This window comes from Dendrobates tinctorius, unplaced genomic scaffold, assembly GCF_039654945.1.
Source record: "Dendrobates tinctorius isolate UK_male_01 unplaced genomic scaffold, ASM3965494v1 ptg000037l, whole genome shotgun sequence".
NCBI lineage: Eukaryota > Metazoa > Chordata > Amphibia > Anura > Dendrobatidae > Dendrobates > Dendrobates tinctorius.
The window spans coordinates 31,195,167-31,213,278 of NW_027361705.1; the positions used below are offsets into that span (position 1 = coordinate 31,195,167).

Here is an 18,112-nt window from a genome sequence, read left to right on the forward strand (position 1 = left end):
GTTTACCGCTTATCTTTTGCTTGGGATTCTCTTTGATCTTCTGACCATATTACTTTTTTATGTTAACAGCAGCAAGAAGGCAGCTGGAGGCAAAGGAAAAGTTGGGGGCCGCTGGAAGTAAGCTCCCCTATAAGCAAGATCTTCTCCTGACAGAGAGCAGCCCATCTCCACCCTTCTTTTACCAAACCCAATCCTGCAGGAAGCTGGCTACACTGAATGCCCCACAAGATAGTTGTCATGTCTTACCTCGAGGGCCACCGTCTTCTCTCTGTGGACTGCTCTGTATTATCTCTTCTCTTTTGTAAATAAAGTGTGACGCTTCTTACCCTTACAGACTTCCATGTCATTGTCCCATGTGTTGTACTGGAGACAGATGGGAATGTCACTTATTATTTCCAGCTTCCAAAAAGTAACAAGTCTTAAACCTATTACTTTTTACAATGGACACTTTAAATCTTTACTATGGTTAAGCCGGCCATACACATTAGGTGACTGTCGGCTGATCATTCGGTAGATGGCAATCTCACCCAACACTCCCATTTACAGGAACACTCACTCAGTTGAGCACTCCCGTGTTCACTTTGAGAAAGTTGCCAATAAGATATCTCCGGCAGCAGCTTATCTCAGGGAGAACAATGCGATCGGCAGTCTAAAATTTGTAATGCCCTATCAGCATGTTCAGTGACCATCTGTTGGCCAGCCTCTTCCTTGACCATCAGTTGGCTGGCCGATCCCCATATACACATTATATAGAGTCAACTGAACCAGTTGATATTGGCAGGTCAGCTGACATTAGTCTAATGTGTATTGGAGCCCTTAGGGTTTATTCGATTACTATGCCACTTGTCTTGACGATGGATTTGTCATCTTGACAAAGTGAAGTCTTTTTTCTTCCTTTTTCCTGCGGTAATCTGTTTCCAGCTCTGGTATTGAATTGTTGAAAGAAGGTAGGCGATATGCACGTCAAACACTATTGCCTTATTTTTCCCAGTGCTGTACAATTATTGTGGTCACCCAATGTCATGCAATTGGTTGGATTTTCAAGAAACATTTTAATTTCCATCTCCTCCCACAGCATCCTTTGTGACTCACAGGCAGGTTCATTAATTACACAAAAATCATAAAAAAAAAAAAAAAGGTACAAATATAAAATACATCCAAAAAGCATCATGCAAAAGTAAGCTATTGTTCTGGCACAACCAGTGGTGCGCTTGAGTCATTATCCCACCAGGCGTTTTTCCAGACATGAGGCAGAAATAATGCTCAAAAAAATTAAACCTATGAACAGCAAAGTGGCTTTCCAAAAGTAATGAATGAGGATTATTTTAAGCATTTTTTAAGTGATTTTTCATGCGTTTCATGAGATTTTGAAGCTGCTAAAAAAACTCAAGACACCCATAAAAGCCAATCAAAAAACAATGCTTCTAGTAACTATCTAGTACATCAATCAAGGAAAATGGCTGTACAACTTATGAAGTTGTATGGTGCCATAATAATGTAACGCATGAGCCCTACGCTCAAAATGTCAACAAAATCAGTAGGGTGCTAATTACCATCACTGGAAAAGTAACGTTTCCACTTGACGTTAATTAACAAAAATAAATTAGCAGCATACAAGTACAATGTCATGGTGAAAACTGTGACAATACTGTTACAAAACGTACAAAAAAGGGGACAGGATGCAGACTTACATTATCATAAAACAAAAATTTTATGTCTATATTTGGATTATAAAGTCAAAGGAGAAATACACAAAAAACAAAAAAAAAACCAAACCATGGACTGCACCTCCAAAAATTCGAAGGTTCGCCGTGACGTGGCAGTGGGCTTCGTACAGTCTGATCAGAATGTTAAACTAAGAAGCTCATGTTCAGTTATATATATATATATATATATATATATTATTTCCCAGCGGCATTAGATCAATGTATGATTTTTGGAGGTGCTCTTCATTCTCTTTTATCAAAGAAGAAATACATGTATCCTGTACAATAGGTGGGCGTTTGAATACTGACGTTAGGAAGTACAGTTGACTCAAAACAGATAACATGGGTGACAATTTGCATAAAGTTCAATATCAGGGCATGGTTGCATTTATTTAGGAAAAAAGCATAAAGAATAAAAAAGGGCCAATTCATTAGGAATCGCATTGGTGCCCGCCAGTCTTAAGGCCCCTTTACATTTAGCGATGCACCAGCGATCCCGACCACGATACGACCCGGTCAGGATCGCTGGTGCATCGCTAAATCATTGCTAGTGAGCTGTTCGCTATGTCTCTTTCCTCATGTGCAGGCATTGCAGGACCTTAGGTATCCATGGTTACGAACACTAGCCCTCAGCTAATGGTCACTATATCAGTGGTCATAACCATGGATACCTAAGGTCCTGCAATGCCCTCCACATGAGGAAAGAGACATAGCAAATCAGAAAAACTATACATTTCTAATTGGAGGTATTTGCTAATATTATTATTATTACACCTACTACATATTGGAATAGGATCTTGGAGAAGAGAATACCCCTATAAGTAGAGATGAGTGAATATTTCAATGCTCGGTTCGGAATACGATTGCTGAATTTGCAATATTAATCGAATATTCCCCAAACATAGCCGAATGCCATTCATGTCAATGGGAGGCAAAAACAAACGCTGCACAACACCTTATAACGGCCCCAAATGCAGCCAAAACACATCAAATGAGGGACAGACACCAGGAAAGTGGCCTCAATTCACCCACATTACAAATTGTAGCATGGCACTGCAGCAATCAGCCAGGCATGAGATATCAGAGTCTGGGACAGCATTTACAGCTTTCATTTGACTGTCACAGTAAAGCCCCCGTCACACATAGCGACGCACCAGCGATCCCGACAACGATATGACCTGGTCAGGATCGCTGGTGTGTCGCTACATGATCGCTGGTGAGCTGCCAAACAGACAGATCTCACCAGCGATCAGGACCAGCGACGACGCGAGTAACAAGTGCGCGGCTTAGTTACTCGCTGTGTACCCTGGATACCAGCGTGCTCGCGCTGGTATCCAAGGTAAACAGCAGGTAACTAAGCGCGCGGTGCTTAGTTACCCGCTGTCTACCTTGGATACCAGCTCCAAGTGTCTGCTTACTGCGCTGGGAGCTCGCTGATCGTTGGTCTCCCGCTGTCACACGCAGCGATGCGTGCTGGCCAGTGGGAGACCAGGGATCAAAAAAAGGTCCAGGACATTCCTGCACGATCAGCGATATCCGGTGTGGGGTGGGGGCTGGTCGCTGATAGGTGTCACACAGCGAGATCACTGCTGAGGTCGCTGTTGCGTCACAAAACTTGTGACTCAGCAGCGATCTCGCTAGCGATCTCGCTTACTGTGACGGGGGCTGAAGACGAGGTGGGTGAGGGATCAGTGTAGGGCCCCTTTGCTGGGAGCCCTGATACCACATGTAACACCTCTTCCTGCTTTCATGCTGAGCCACACTCAAGTGGCACAAATATCAGTTTTGTAGAATACTATTGACAGAAAAATATACCTATAAAGAGAAAAATCAGACAATCTGAAAATTTTGCAGTGGTCTCTAATTTTTGCCAGAGCTGTATAGTATAATAGGGACCAACAGGTCTTCCACTACACACAATCCAGCAGATGGACACCCAACCTGGAGTTTTCATATTTTAAAAAATGAGAGCCTGACACCACCGAAGTGGAATAACTGTCACGAGAGTGACATACTGCATCAGTGGTAGTTGCTGCTGCCACAATCAGCATAACATGTGCAGAGCGGAATTCCATTGTGTCGGCACATCGCATATCAACCTGTTAACTGATAGCAAAACCGCATAAGAAATGCTAGTCTAAAGCCCCCGTCACACATAGCGATCTCTGCTGAGTCACAATTTTGGCGCAACAGCGATCTCACCAGCGAGATCGCTGTGTGTGACACTTATCAGCGACCGGCCCCCCTGCCGGTTATCGCTGATCGTCCTGGAATGGCCAGGACATTTTTTTGACCGCTGGTCTCCCTCTGGCCAGCACGAATCACTGCGTGTGACAGGTGGGAGACCAGCGATCAGCGCGCTGGTAACTAGGGTAAACGTCGGGTATCTAAGCAGTGCGCGTCACTTAGAAACCCGATGTGTACCTTAGTTACCAGCGCGCTGATGCAGGGAGCTGGTAACCAAGGTACACATCGGGTTTCTAAGTGACGCACGCCCCTTAGAAACCCGAGGTGTACCTTAGTTAACAGCTCCCTGCATCAGCGCGCTGGTAACTAACGCTAACTGGTAACTATCGCTGGTGAGTTGCTACATGATCGCTGGTGAGCTGTCAAACAGACAGCTTCACCAGCGATCAGCGACGCCGGGCGCTCGGCGTCGCTGATCGCTGGTAAAGCTGTCTGTTTGACAGCTCACCAGCGATCATGTAGCAACTCACCAGCGATCCTGATATCGTTGTCGGGATCGCTGGTGAGTCGCTATGTGTGACGGGGCCCTAAGGGAGTCAGATTCCTTGTAGGAATGCTTGTACCTGACACCCATAATGTGGTGGTGCACCATCTTGCTGTAAAAACTCAGGCAACGTGCCATCTTCAGTGCATAAAGAGGGCAACATCATCATGTAGCAATTTCAGATATCCAGTGGCATTGAGGTTTCCATTGATGAAGAATGGCCCCATTCATTTTGAACCCCATATACCTCACCATACCATCAATTATGGGTGTCAGGTCCGAGCATTCCTACATGAAGTTTCCTGGAAAGTGGATTGGTCGTCATGGGCCAGTTGAATGGCCACCAAGGTCTCCTGATCTGACCTCCTTAGACTTTTATCTTGGGGTCATCTGAAGGCAATTGTCTATGCTGTGAAGATACGAGATGTGCAGAATCTGAAACAACGGATACTGGAACCCTGTGGTAGTATTTCTTCTGCGGTGTTGCTATCAGTGTGTCAAAAGTGGGATAACAGGGTTGCATTGACAATCCAATATAATGGGCAGCACTTTGAACACATTTTATAAGTGGTCATAAACTTGTAAATAACTCATGAAATAAAGGTACGTTAAAACCAAGCACACTATTGTTTTTCTTGTGAAATTCTCAATAAGTTTGATGTGTCACATGACCCTCTTCCCATTGGAGAAAATAAAGTTGGATCCAAAATGGCCGCCATGGTCACCACTCATCTTGAAGAGTTCTCCCCCTGCCATATACTAATGTGCCACAAACAGGAAGATGATATCACCAACCATTCCCATTTTATTTAGGGGTATCCATATAAGTGGCCCACCCTGTACTTTATTTTTAAACATTGAATGTCAGCTCGTTGTATTCCAACATTGACCAATAACTGGGCTTGGATGCAGTGGAATTTTATGTGTGGCGGTATCATTCCATTGCTGATTTTCAAAAGTGTTTCCCTTTGCAATTACCCAATCACAACCTCTTCATTTGAGGGTGTGACCTATTGACAGGTAAGGGGATGTACCATGGGGACGAGATTTGCCTCAAGTTATGCCAAATCTTTTCATAGAACTCTTAGGAATAAAATTCTTTTTATTTAAGTGCGCTGCCAGACAAATTATCAGATTCTAGTCATGTAGATGAATTGATCTCTTTATTCCCAACGCGGAATAGATCAATTCATCTACATGACTAGAATCTGATAATTTGTCTGGCAGCGCACTTAAATCCAAAGAATTTTATTCCTAAGAGTTTTATGTGTCGGTCACTGGTGGACCGTTGGATGTGCAGCAGGCTGACAAACTAAGGCTAGTTTCACATTAGCGTTTTTTTGCGCAGCGCATCGGGCGCATAAAAAACGCAAAGAAAAACGCAAAACAAACGCGCTTTTTTTAGTGTCATGCGCAGGCTGATGCGGCAAAAAAACCGCAGCGTTGCTTGCGTTTTACATGCGTTTTTGCATGCGTTTGCATTTTTTATGCACATGCGTTTTTAGGTGACATTTTTTCCATTGTCTAGAGAACATTCTAGACTTGTTTACCTCGAAAACGCATGCGCAAAAAAACGCAATCATGCGCACGCATGCGTTCCCATAGACTTCAATGTGCTGTTTTTGCACATGCGTGCGCATGCGTTTTTTTGACGAGACAGGGCGGACCAAAAAATGCAACATGTTGCGTCTGGCGCGAAAGACAAAAAAAAGCATGCGCACGAAAACGCAAGTGTGCGCAAGACCATGCGCACGTCATGTTAAACATAGGTGCGCAGCGCACAAAAGCGCTAATGTGAAACCAGCCTAATCCTATATGCTTTGCTCTCTCCTGGAAAGGCTGAGTATAATTCTTTATTAAACCCTATAAATCACCTGGATAAGACCCTATTGCGCTCTTGTTTTACCTATAGCTTGGATAAAATCTTTTCATAGGGCTTTTCGACTCCATCCAAATTGGGTGGTCTCTCCTGCCGATGAGTCGCATCCTCCTTTACAGAGATTATTTGATTTTTTTTAGCTGGACAGGAACCAGGGATGAAGCTAATTTGTGAGGGTTGAAATTCACTCCACTGTCTCTGAAAATTGGATTCAAATTTATCGATTTGGTAATTTCGAAAAAGGTTGATGGCGAAATGTATGCTTCCAGGCATTTTAAAGCAGTGGATGATAAAAGTTATGTAGATTATTCCAGTGGTCATCTTCCGAAATGGATATAAAAATGTGCCACTGTAATGCTAAAATCGACGTCCCTGCATGTTCTTTCTTTTCTCTTCAGGGACATAGAGATACTCACTGCCATGGCTAATTGGCAGCATCTTTCTGTCCAGTCGTGGTTTCCGGCTCCAGCGTATGGCATGTGGGTCTCCCGGCAGTGCACTTAGTGCATGCGTTTCCACCTCTTAAAAAAAAAAAATGTACGAACAGTGATGATTTTTGTAAAGAGTCACGCATACTGAATAAGAGGGTTAGAGTTAGGGATATCTTGAAGAAGGCTTATGAGAAAACAAATGATCTTCATCAGGTAGGTAGACTGTCTAGCCAAAATGAGTAACAAGGATAACCTGACCCTGGCTGAAGAAGCTACGGTTGATAAATTCAGATTTAGTTTTGTTAGCACTTTCAACAAGTCAAAATGTCATTAGGGCTTTACTGACAAGTATTGGTTCATTTTGGGGAATGACTGAACAAGTATTGGTTCATTTTGGGGAATGACTGAACAAGTATTGGTTCATTTTGGGGAATGACTGAACAAGTATTGGTTCATTTTGGGGAATGATCCCATTTTGGCTACGAACCTGCCTAAAACTTCCAATTTTTATAAGGAATAAAAGTTAAAAAAAATCTTATTGTTTCCAGTAGTATTGGGATCAAAAGGCCGTCAGTCCCTACTGACAAAAAGTTTTTTTGCGCTATGCTGAAATATGGCTCCAAAAATGTATAATTTAAATGAAATGGGAAGGTTTTTTTTCCCATTAGCCAATTATGAACTGCAACACATCCTTTGTTATTAATGGAATGTGCATGTGTGTGTGGTCTCCAGTATGTGGGACAAACTATTCAACCCATCCATAGTTCATATATGAATAAGCACAGACAGCATAAGAAATGGGATAATGGATCAGACTGTAAAGACATTATTTAACGGACCATCAAAAAAACTCCAGCCAGCTTACGTCTTACTATTCTAAAGCAAGTACCAGATACAACCCCGGCCTACCTCCAAACATTAAATAGGGAATCCTTTTGAATTTTTTTAATTTGCCACTTTATTTCCAGAAGGACTTCATTTTAACACACTGATCCTGTATAATATTTTTAGGGACTCAGTCCTATTTTATTGGCTTGATTCTGCAATACAAATGTATTGCATTTACTTTATGATGTACTTTCTTTCTATGCAATGATTTTCATATTTATTTTGCACTTTATGTCACTGCTGACCTTTATAAAGGGAAATAGTGATGCGCTGAATCTGTACTCACCTGATGAAGGGGACAGACCGTCCCTGAAACGCGTAGTGTCAAACAGTTGATTTCATCCGGTCTGGCTGGTTTCCTCTCTCACAGTGCCCTGACCAGTATTTGCTCTTTTCCATCCCCTCAGCCCCTGATTATGCTACAGTTCCAGCACTAGGTGTCTGGAGCGGCGGACAGTGCAGAAGTGATCTGGCCATGCTCAGGGTTGTGCCAGATCAGCATAACCTTTAGAGGCACGTGCAATTTACCGCCTCTCCACGTATGGTGTCTCCAATACACACATGGGGCGCTCTCTCTCTTTCTTTTGTTTTCCCGCCACACTTAATGAACAGGCTCGTGGAGTACGGTGCACCTAATTCATCAAAAGGTGCAAGCCACCTAAAGAATTACATGCTTCTCTCTAACTTGTGTGTGCCTCTGCCAGAGATGTATTGAAGTATATTACGCCACTAAAGTGGCATCATTTTTCATGAATTTGACTGTGAGCATAGGTAAGCTCCATTCATGTTATGTCTATATTGGTATAGCTGGCCAGAACTGGCATGCAAAACCTAAAAGTAGCAATATTTTTGCACAACTTTGGAATTACACAAAAGAAAAAATAAGGAAAAAAGAAAAAGTATTTTTTGTTTTTTACTTTAATGATCTCCCTCCCCCTTCATTATAACTGGACTATCCGAATGAGCCTCAGTCACAGGGGAAAACAGCCCACTATAGTGACACAAGTCACTGCCAGAGCTGATCTGGGTCTGCTAAAACCCAGTAGCTATCCTATGCCAGCAGAGACTTCATGATTATGTAATTGCCAAGTCCTACAGAAGCATCAGCGCTGACGATGCTTAGGTATACTGTACAGCACTTAAAGTGTTATGGAGCTGGCGAAATAATAGAATGAAGTGGTAACAAGCCACTTTTGTCGCCTTTTCAGGGTGTTTGGCTGTGTCTGACAGCAGGAGACCAGATCTGCTCCTGATAGGACCTTCATAGTGTGCGCACGCACAGTCTCTGTGTATAGCCATCATAGTGAGAGGAGCGCAGCAGCCGGGTCTGCTCCATGCGCTGTGAGCGCAGCAGCCGGGTCTGCTCCATGCGCTGTGAGCGCAGCAGCCGGGTCTGCTCCATGCGCTGTGAGCGCAGCAGCCGGGTCTGCTCCATGCGCTGTGAGCGCAGCAGCCGGGTCTGCTCCATGCGCTGTGAGCGCAGCAGCCGGGTCTGCTCCATGCGCTGTGAGCGCAGCATGTTCTTCTCTCACTGTATCACTATTGTCACAGTAAGTGCAAGGTAGGGGGGTGCATAAAACCTTCTAAATATAGTAAGGGTGTTGTCCAGTCCTTTTATATTTATGGCCCATCAATACCAGGTCATCAACACCAGATCAGTAGGAGTGTGACCCACGGTACCCCCACTGATAAGCTGTTCTTGATGATGGTGGCCGGAAACGATCAGCTGCAGGGTGGAACAGCACAGCTCCTCCAACTGTATAGTGGCCGTTACCAGGTAGTGCACATCTGCCTCTATTCAAATGAATTTGGCGTGGATCGGCAGTATCCTGCTGCAGCCACTATACAGTTGACAGAGCGGTGTTGTTGAGACATCGGACCGCTGCCCTACCAATCCTGAAAATAGGCCCTCAATATAAAAAAGTATCAAAAAACTGTTCTAACCCCTTAACGACCAGAGGTAGCTTTGGTTTTGCATTTTCATTTTTTGCTCCCCTTCTTCCCAGAGCCATAACTTTTTTATGTTTTGGTCAAAATGGCCGTGTGAAGGCTTGTTTTTTTTGTGGGACAAGTTGGACTTTTGAACAACACCATTGTTTTTAACATATCGTGTACTGGAAAAATAGGAAAAAAATTCCAAGTCCGGTGAAATTGCAAAAAAAGTGCAATTCTACAGGTTTTGTTTTTACCATGTTCACTAAATGCTAATGCTGACCAGCCATTATGATTCTCCAGGTCATTATGAATTCATAGACACCAAACATGTCTAGGTTCTTTTTTTTAAGGGGTGAAAATAAAAATCCAAACTTTGTTGAAAAAAAAAAAAATGCGTCATTTTCCGATTTTGATCGCCCGTTATTGCATTTTAATGTAATGTTGTGGCGACCAAAAAAAATGTAATTCTGGCGTTTTTACTTTTTTTTTTTTCATTACGCCGTTTAGCGACTGTGTTAATTTTTTTTTTTTTTATTGATAGATCAGGCGAATGCAGCAACACGAAACAAGTGGATGTTTTTTTTTTTGTTGGCTTTATTTTGAATGGGGCAAAAGGGGGGTGATCCGAATTTTTTTTTTTTTTAAACTTTTGGCATGCTTCTATAGTCTCCATGGGAGACTAGGAGCTGACATAATCCGATCGGCTCTGCTATCTACAGGCAATGATCAGATCGCCTGTATGTAGCAGAATTGCTCATTTGCAATGAGCGCTGACAACTGGACAAACTCCCAGAAAGAGCAGAGGATATAAAATGATTAAATCACAGGTTATACTGAATCTTTTCTCAAAAACAATATACCAATCTGCTCAGCTCCCCCTGCTCTATATCATGATGCCTGCAGATTGGACGATATTTTCATCATGATAGGCTTTAAGATTAGCATATGAAACACCAGTCTTAACTTAATCTCATGTCTAACGTATTTTAGCAACTGCAGGTTTTTTTCATGACTGGTTAATATATCATTATGTAAAAAAAACTGTATACTTTTGCCATTTTGACTGTAAGGCTACACGCACATGTTGAGTATTTGCAGCAGTTTCCTGCAGCAAAAACTAAAGCGTCAGCAAATAACAAAAAACAAATGCTGGGTAAAATAGGCACTGTGACGCGTTTATTTTCTGTTCGCTTGAATAGGTGAAAAACGCTGCAAAAATGCTGAAAGAATTGACAAGCTGCAGATAAAAGAAAAAAAAAAAAAAACTTGTTCAAATCTGCAAAGATAAAAGAAAAAAAGTTTGCAATGTGTGCATGAGTTTCTAGAAAGCTTTCACTTTGCTGCCACTGTAAAATGCTGCATATTTTCCCACGAAAAACAGCAGCGTGTGAACTCCTTGTTAGATTTTGGCTCCAAATTACTACCTGTGCTCACATGATAAAGTGTCCAAAAATAAATCCATACCTCACATTGGCCATAAAACACCACAAAAATATATATACATCACCCAATAATATATTTACAAATGATATAGAATTTGACATAACAATATAATTCATTATACAAATCAGACCTATTAAAGATTTGAAGCGCAATGTGTTTTATTGCGCTGGCTGAGACAACAGCTCATCAATGTCCACTTTCAGGTTTGTAGTGGACAGGCGCAGCGCTTGTAGTAGTGTTCTGTTTGAAATGTTATTCCTATATTTTGATTTTACATGATTTAAGTCAGATAAAGACTTCTCACAGATATAAGTGCTGCCAAACATAGAGGCAATTTTCAGGGCCAGATCCCGTAAATTAGGGAAGTGTTCCTTATGAAGAAGCTTAAAGAAGGGCACCCCGACCTCTGCTCTGGAGGCAAGGTAAAAGTCTTCCTGCACCTCACATAGCTCCAACTGGTAATGTGCATCGACATTATTAATATCAACTGAAAGTGGATTATTGAACAAATGGAAACTTGAGTTCAGCTCATTGAACTCTTGATACCATCCGTTAACGTTCTCAATAAGAGTCTCAATCTTTGGGATAAATCTGTTAAAGTCCAAGTTGGTTCCTCTCTCTTGGACTTCAAGGAATAGCTCATTGCAGCACTGAAAATTTGTCAGGTCGTTCTGTAATAAATTTAATTTGAGCAACATTAGTTTGGTCCTGAAGGCAGAGATGAGCTTGTAGAGCTGACAGATATCCTGCTCCTTCTCCTTCAAACTTTTGTTCAGAGAGTTTAAAGCCTGCGTAATGTCTGTTAAGAAGGCGAGAGAGCAGAGAAAGTCAACGTCGCACAGACGCTCCTCCAAGAAGGGGTCGGATTTTAACTCCGATAGAAACAGGTATATATCTTTTCGAAGTCGAAAAAATTTACAGAGATACTTTCCTTCGTTTAACCAACGAACATTTCGATTCTGTGGCAAATCGCACCTGGAGGCTTCAAGCTCCTCTAAAAGACCTTTAAACTTCCTCCGGGTCACAGGGCATTTCTTGTCTGTTATCATATTAGTAATTTTTATCACAGCCTCCATAACATCAGCCATTTTTAACATTGTTCCCACTAATCCTTCCTCGTGGACAATGCAGTGAAATGTCAGACACGCAACGCCATCTCTTTTTAACAAACCAGCAAGGCCAGAGTTCTTCGCAGAGGTACTCTTGGCCCCAACAATAAGAACACTTGTACATTTATCAAAACCACCATGTTCAGCCAAGGCTATCTTCACCTCCTTGTAAACATCTTCATCTTTTGTGGTTCCTTGCAGTGGCATCAGATGTAATAATTCTTCCGAAATGTTGAAGTCTTCATCCACCGTACGGATGCAAACTATGAGCTGGTTGGTACCTGTGATATCAAAATTTTCATCCACCGCAATTGAAAAGTAAGTGCAGTTCTTAACGGCTTCGTGAACTTTCTGAGTCACATACTGATCCATGACCGATATGCGCCGGGCAACAGTCTGATGGGAGAGTGACACAGACTCAAAGCACTTGGCCATTTCCTCGTTGCCAAAGGCACGAGCCATTTTGATGGCGCACTCTTTAATAAATGCTCCGTCACTGAAAGCTTTCTTCCTTTTCACGATTTCCTCGCAGATGACGAACGATGCCTTGATTGCCGCGTTTTCTGTATTCATGTCTGCCAGTGGTACCGTAGCCTGGTTATTCAGTTTGCTTTTCAGGTCATTGATCACTGCCAGTCTTAGGTCGCCGGCATATTTGGAGTACTGGCTTTCATGTTGAGTGATATAATGCCGTCTCACATTATATTCCTTGCATACTGCTAATATCTGGAAACATACCAAGCACTGTGGTTTGTTTTTGGACTTCACAAACAAGTAATCCATTTCCCAACGCTGCTGAAATGACCGGTTTTCACTGTCGACCTTCCTCTGTTTCGGGGTTCCCAATTTTGGAGAAAAACCAGTAGTAGAAACCTGAAAAATCAGTAAAATTGCATTAAAATAAAAGCAATTTTTTTTTTTTTTTAAAGAATAAGATAAAAAATATCACTACCTGCCATGCCAACGTAAAATCTTTCCTGATGCTTTATAGAAGAGTGGGAAAGGGGATTATTTCACTCATCTTTTTATGGACAAGGCATATAAAAACCATACACTAGTTTATCCAGTTTATCCCCCTTTATGGCCCAAGGCCTAAAAATTAGCAATTTGGGATAAAAATTCTCTTACAAGATATTTTCAGGATATAGGTTACACTTTGTATTTGAATCAGCGTTTCCCAACTTTGGTGCAGAATACAGGTCATGGTTTCAGGGATAGCCACAAGTATCACCTCTATGGCCGTAACCTCTAAACTGTGGCTCGACAGAGGAAGGCTGGGAAATGCTGAAGGTACTGGAGGCCTTGACAATTGCCTTAATGTAGTACATTAAAACTGAGCTCATGGCGCATCCTACGAATACCTGAAAGTGAAGTTTAGGGAACCGTGTTATAAAGTGTAATGTCGGCTACAATTTACACACAAATATTTTGGCTAGCTTGTAATAGAGTGACCCCCCCAGCCTGTACACCTACATTAGCAGTCCTTGCCCTGTATCTGGTGATGCTTGTCTTTCTTCCACTCTGCAGGGGGCATCTCCAATACACAAACCTGTCCAGAGACTGCAGACAGGGTTTCTGGAATGTTCTTAGTCCTTGGAGCTATGAATAAGGGGGTGGGTGTTGGGATCAGACCCTTGGTTGGAGATACTAAGAGTAGTAGGACAATAAGCCACATGGTCAGTTAGTTGATGCGGTGTGCTTTGAAGGACAGGGATCTGCAGCTGTGGCTGGATCCTGAAGCTTATTTTGCCACATGGAATTGTGAGGTCTCACCACCCTACTGGATTTGAGGACTGAAACTAAAAAAAACCTGTTGTTGGTGGTGACCTGCGAAGGGCTGGGATCTTATGCGGAGGCGTAGTTCATCTTCCCCAAAATGGCAATTAAACGGCCTAAACATTTATATTGGGGACCTAAGACACTAGGTATTAAATTTAATTAAATGTAATATTACATTTACCGTTAATTAAAAATCAACTTTTGATATACAACTGCGTTGGTGAGGTTTTTGCGTGGCCTATGCCTTGGGGCACAGTCACACCCTCCATTGAGATGTCTCCAAATCCGAGAGGGAATGGTGTGTCTCCTGTGACTTTAGCAGCACACTCAGTGTCCACGGGTGCATGCAGCCATACAATGTGACTGCGGGGGGCGCTCTGATAACTGTCTCCAGCCTGGGCAGCCGCACGGGGCTCTGATATAAGGCTGCGTTCACACTGCGGTTTTCATAGTGGAAACGCCCACGTTTTTCTGGAGGATTTCTGCTCAGTAACACCCAGTGTGACAAGTAATAAGTGTTTCCATAGCTAGTCCCTGGATTAGGGGGGCGCTGCCGCCTGCACGATGGGAGCCCAGCTGGGGGTCACCAGCCGCCCCTCTAGTCGGACACACCATACTTTTCTACCTGGCCTGAGCACAGCAGCACTCCGTTACAATGTAGCAGAGCAGTGCAGCCACCTCCAGTCACTGACAGGAAACAGGCATATTCTGTGGCTTTGTCTCCGGGATGGTCAGACTATACAGTGAGGACAGCTGTGGCTACCACTACATGTCCCCTCCCCGTGAGCCCCCAAGACGACCCATGAGAGGAACTACTTACCGTCCCGCACTCCATGGCTGCAGGATCATCATCATCTCGGAAAGGCTCCATGGACGCCGCACACTGGGCAGGAAGTCGAGTCACTGGGCGCGCAGCGCTCCGGTCGGTGTAAAGGCTGTTTCTAGTCCTCCTAGCCTGCAGATGTCGCTGTCTTGTGCTTGTCCCTATGCACAGGGGACGTCGTGCTGTCCTCCAAACACCTAGGCGGCGCTGTTATGTCATTTCTCCAGCGTACAGACAGCTCGCACCTCCGAACCTGTAGGTGGCGCTGCACATCCGCATCAGGAAGTGTCCCAAGTGCTGGAAGGCAGGACACGGCGAAGAAATGGCCAGCAAAGTGATGTGAGTACCGGGGCCGGCGGCCAGCCCAGTGTGAACAAGGGTGGAGAGGTGTGCGGGTCCCTTCTTCTTTACACTGCTTTTTTTTTTCCTCTCCTTCAACGTGTCCTCTATTAGCGGGGCTGAAACCTAATCTGGTCCTTGCCGGGGGGTGACCTTAGAACAAAGAGTGAGCGGTGATCCGGCTGTACTGGAGGCGTCCACATCCGAGGGGCACTACAGGTGCCAGCATGCCCTGCAGACTTCTGACAGTCTAGAGAGCTCGGACTGCCATTCTCCTTATGCTCCAGCGAGCTGGTGGGACTACAAGCCCCAGCATGCAGACAGCAGAAATCTACCAATCTGCTGAAAGGAGAAACTTTTTATATATTTATTTAATTTTTCTGTTGTGAAAAAAATCCAATTTAGAAGTAAATATTTTTCCGTCCGACATAATTGTTGCTACAGATGAAAATCCTGTTCCCTGACAGATTCACCTTAAAGGGAATGTCCGCTATCTGGATAATGAAATGGTGGCTCCCCCCCTCCTGCAGCGGCATTGGCGCCAGGGATCACCCGAGTGCAGTGAGATTCCCGCGGACGCCGGCAGCAGAGGAGATGGAGAAATGACTTTCTCCGTTTCCTCCGCACCTGCGCTGCGATTCATGCCAGAGGATCAGGGCAGAGCCGAGTGTCATTAGCATATATCATCCGATGCTATACACTAATGTGACTCCAGCCCAAGAGGAACATTTTCGAAGTCCAGCTATAGATGGGGACGGCTCATGAGTAAACCTGTGTTCAGTCTCTGCCCTCCCAGCCTGACTGATAACTGCATCTTGTACTGAGCGATGTGAGATCCCAGCAGCAGAAAGACATCAAGGAGCTGTCAGTCAGACTAGGCGGGCAGAGATTGAATTAAACTTTCATAAAGGATGAAAACCACTAATGGCCTAGATCAACGGCACCTCCATCAATATATGCAAACCTATAAACGCAAGGAAGCCTTATGCCAAATATATAAAAAAGAGTAATATTTAAACATATACATACACAAAAGTGATTAAAAACTGGGGTGATACACACAGAACCCCCCCCCCCCCCCCCCAGGAAGAAGCTAATGCAAAACGCGCGTCGGGGCCCAATGCCGCATCTTCAGGTTGTGTACTCTTGCTTTGCCTATCTACCTCATATTGTGCTGCTATTTTATGTTGTATGCCTACTCTCAGGCATACAAAGTATGATGTGCTGCTATATGTTTAAAGGTATTTTGCCTATATCAATTTTGACTGCAGCAATATACTTTTATATTTAATTACGCACTACGCTTATGCGCTAAAAGCACTTTATTACATTTTTGAGCACTGTCTCTAAGATAAATTAATACTTGAACAATTGAAATCAATTTTCTTTATATATCAGTGCATTACTCAGGCTACTATACTACCAGATCTTTCCCATAGGAGATCCCCCCCATACACAGAGAAACTGAATACAAGAGCAATATTGACTCTTATTATCTACCAATAAGGCCAACTCGCCACATCTGCCGTCTTCCTTTCTCCATTATCTGTGTAGGTGGCTCATCTCCTGAGTAATCTATATTGGTCTCAGGCAGCTTCTACCAATAACCTCTTTAGACCAATGCTCTGTAACAATAGCCAAGCCATGAATATGTATGGGATTTTACAACCCTTGGTGGAATCAGCATCCACCCTTTGTGTGTAGTAATTTTTTGTATTTGTATCGCCCCATTTTTAATAATTTTTGTTTCTGTATATGTTTAACATAAAGATACTCGTGTTTTATATATTTGGCATAAGGCTTCCTTGTGTTTATAGGATTTCTTAAAGGATTATACAGTCATTCTGATTTTCAAAGTTAATACAGCAGCCTCATCAGGTCTATGAGAGCTGTTTAGTTTGTATTGTGAAATCTGGTGACCGATCCAATTAAGTACATAAGGGATGCATGAATCCCAAGAGCGAGGTAAAGAATGAGCCTGCATCTACGATAGTTCCTTTTGTCCTCACTTATGAGACCATGGTGCTTATAGACGTCTGCGGAAAACTGCCCAAAAACTGAACATGGATTTGTCCAACTCTGTTCATATTGTCAGCCAGTGTGAGACATGCCGATTACCTGTAGTCCCACTAACATGAGCTCCTGTGATCAGTGGTGGCTATTGTAGGCTTCTTATTGTCATGTCAGTGCCCATTGATTATAATTAGTGATGAGCAAATGTGCTGGGATAAGGTGTTATCTGAGCTTTTTCATGTGGTAATAGAGTATCTTTGGCGTGCTCTAATACTGTGTTGGATCTCCGTGGCTGTATGTCTTGTGGCTGTTCGACAGCCATAACACATGCCTGTTTGTTAGCCAATCCATGTAACAGACAATCCTTGCATGTATTGTGGCTGTCAAACAGCCCGAAGACACTCTTAGCACATGAGCATCCTCAGATAACACCTTATCCCAGCACGCTTGCTCATCACTAACTATAATGGATGACCATGTGGGGCTCAGAGCAGAAGACCCCCATCTATAGCTTTACATGCACTGGCAAATTACATATGTTCTCCAGGGTGTCTGTGGTGACAAATGCATGTTAACATTATGTCCACACAAGACCGATATCCCCAGCAAAAACTCACTGCATTGCCATCTAATCTCGGACCAATTTGTATGGACGTCTGAATGCGCCCTCAGAGGCATACAGAGGAAATAAAGTATGGCCTACATCATCAGATTACAAATGTACACAGTTTTTCTACAAGTGAATTTGTTGTCCAAGTTTTTTAAAGAAATTCCACAAAAAATGGACGTGCAGATATGGGAAAAAAAGCCAAATATAGTCATTTGAAAACTTGTCCTGCAGGGATGATATGTCATCCAAACAGATAACCACTGTAGCCAATTACTGCCGACAGGGGTCTTATTCTGTACGTACAGGTATCACGGCTCCAACCAGTGATTAGCTGCAGTGGTCATGTAAGGAAAACATTGCAGGGGGGAGTAAACACAGACCGTCAGAATGGTGGGGTTTAGTCTCGGAGTTACGTTTTTTTTATTT

General features: G+C 43.3%; 3 protein-coding genes across 7 annotated transcripts in view; 2 read left to right on the forward strand and 1 right to left on the reverse strand.

Moving 5' to 3' along the window:
- TNNT3 (troponin T3, fast skeletal type) overlaps positions 1-331 on the forward strand; it is a 29,029-nt gene extending 28,698 nt beyond the window's left edge. For both annotated transcript variants that reach the window (XM_073574044.1, XM_073574042.1), the window contains exon 10: positions 70-331. In XM_073574044.1, coding sequence (XP_073430145.1) covers positions 70-121 — 52 coding nt within the window. In that variant the 3' untranslated portion in view covers positions 122-331. The remainder of the gene's footprint in view (positions 1-69) is intronic.
- Positions 332-11,067: 10,736 nt separating this feature from the next.
- LOC141088104 (general transcription factor II-I repeat domain-containing protein 2A-like) lies at positions 11,068-14,847 on the reverse strand. The gene is made up of 2 exons (XM_073574045.1): positions 14,722-14,847; positions 11,068-12,995 (listed from the first exon to the last, which is right to left on the reverse strand). Exons 1-2 carry the CDS (start codon positions 14,770-14,772, stop codon positions 11,172-11,174), a joined length of 1,875 nt encoding a protein of 624 aa, XP_073430146.1. The 5' UTR covers positions 14,773-14,847; the 3' UTR covers positions 11,068-11,171.
- A 3-nt stretch (positions 14,848-14,850) lies between these two features.
- Positions 14,851-18,112, forward strand: part of MRPL23 (mitochondrial ribosomal protein L23) — a 28,013-nt gene continuing 24,751 nt past the window's right edge. The window contains exon 1 of one of the 4 annotated variants that reach the window (XM_073574046.1): positions 14,851-15,063. Coding sequence is in view for 1 of the 4 variants with exons in the window: in XM_073574047.1 (XP_073430148.1) it covers positions 15,047-15,063 (17 nt within the window). In the remaining 3 variants the exon portion in view is untranslated. Of the gene's footprint in view, positions 15,064-15,091; positions 15,112-18,112 lie in introns of those variants that run through there. The other 3 variants (XM_073574047.1, XM_073574049.1, XM_073574050.1) reach the window with 3 other exon arrangements.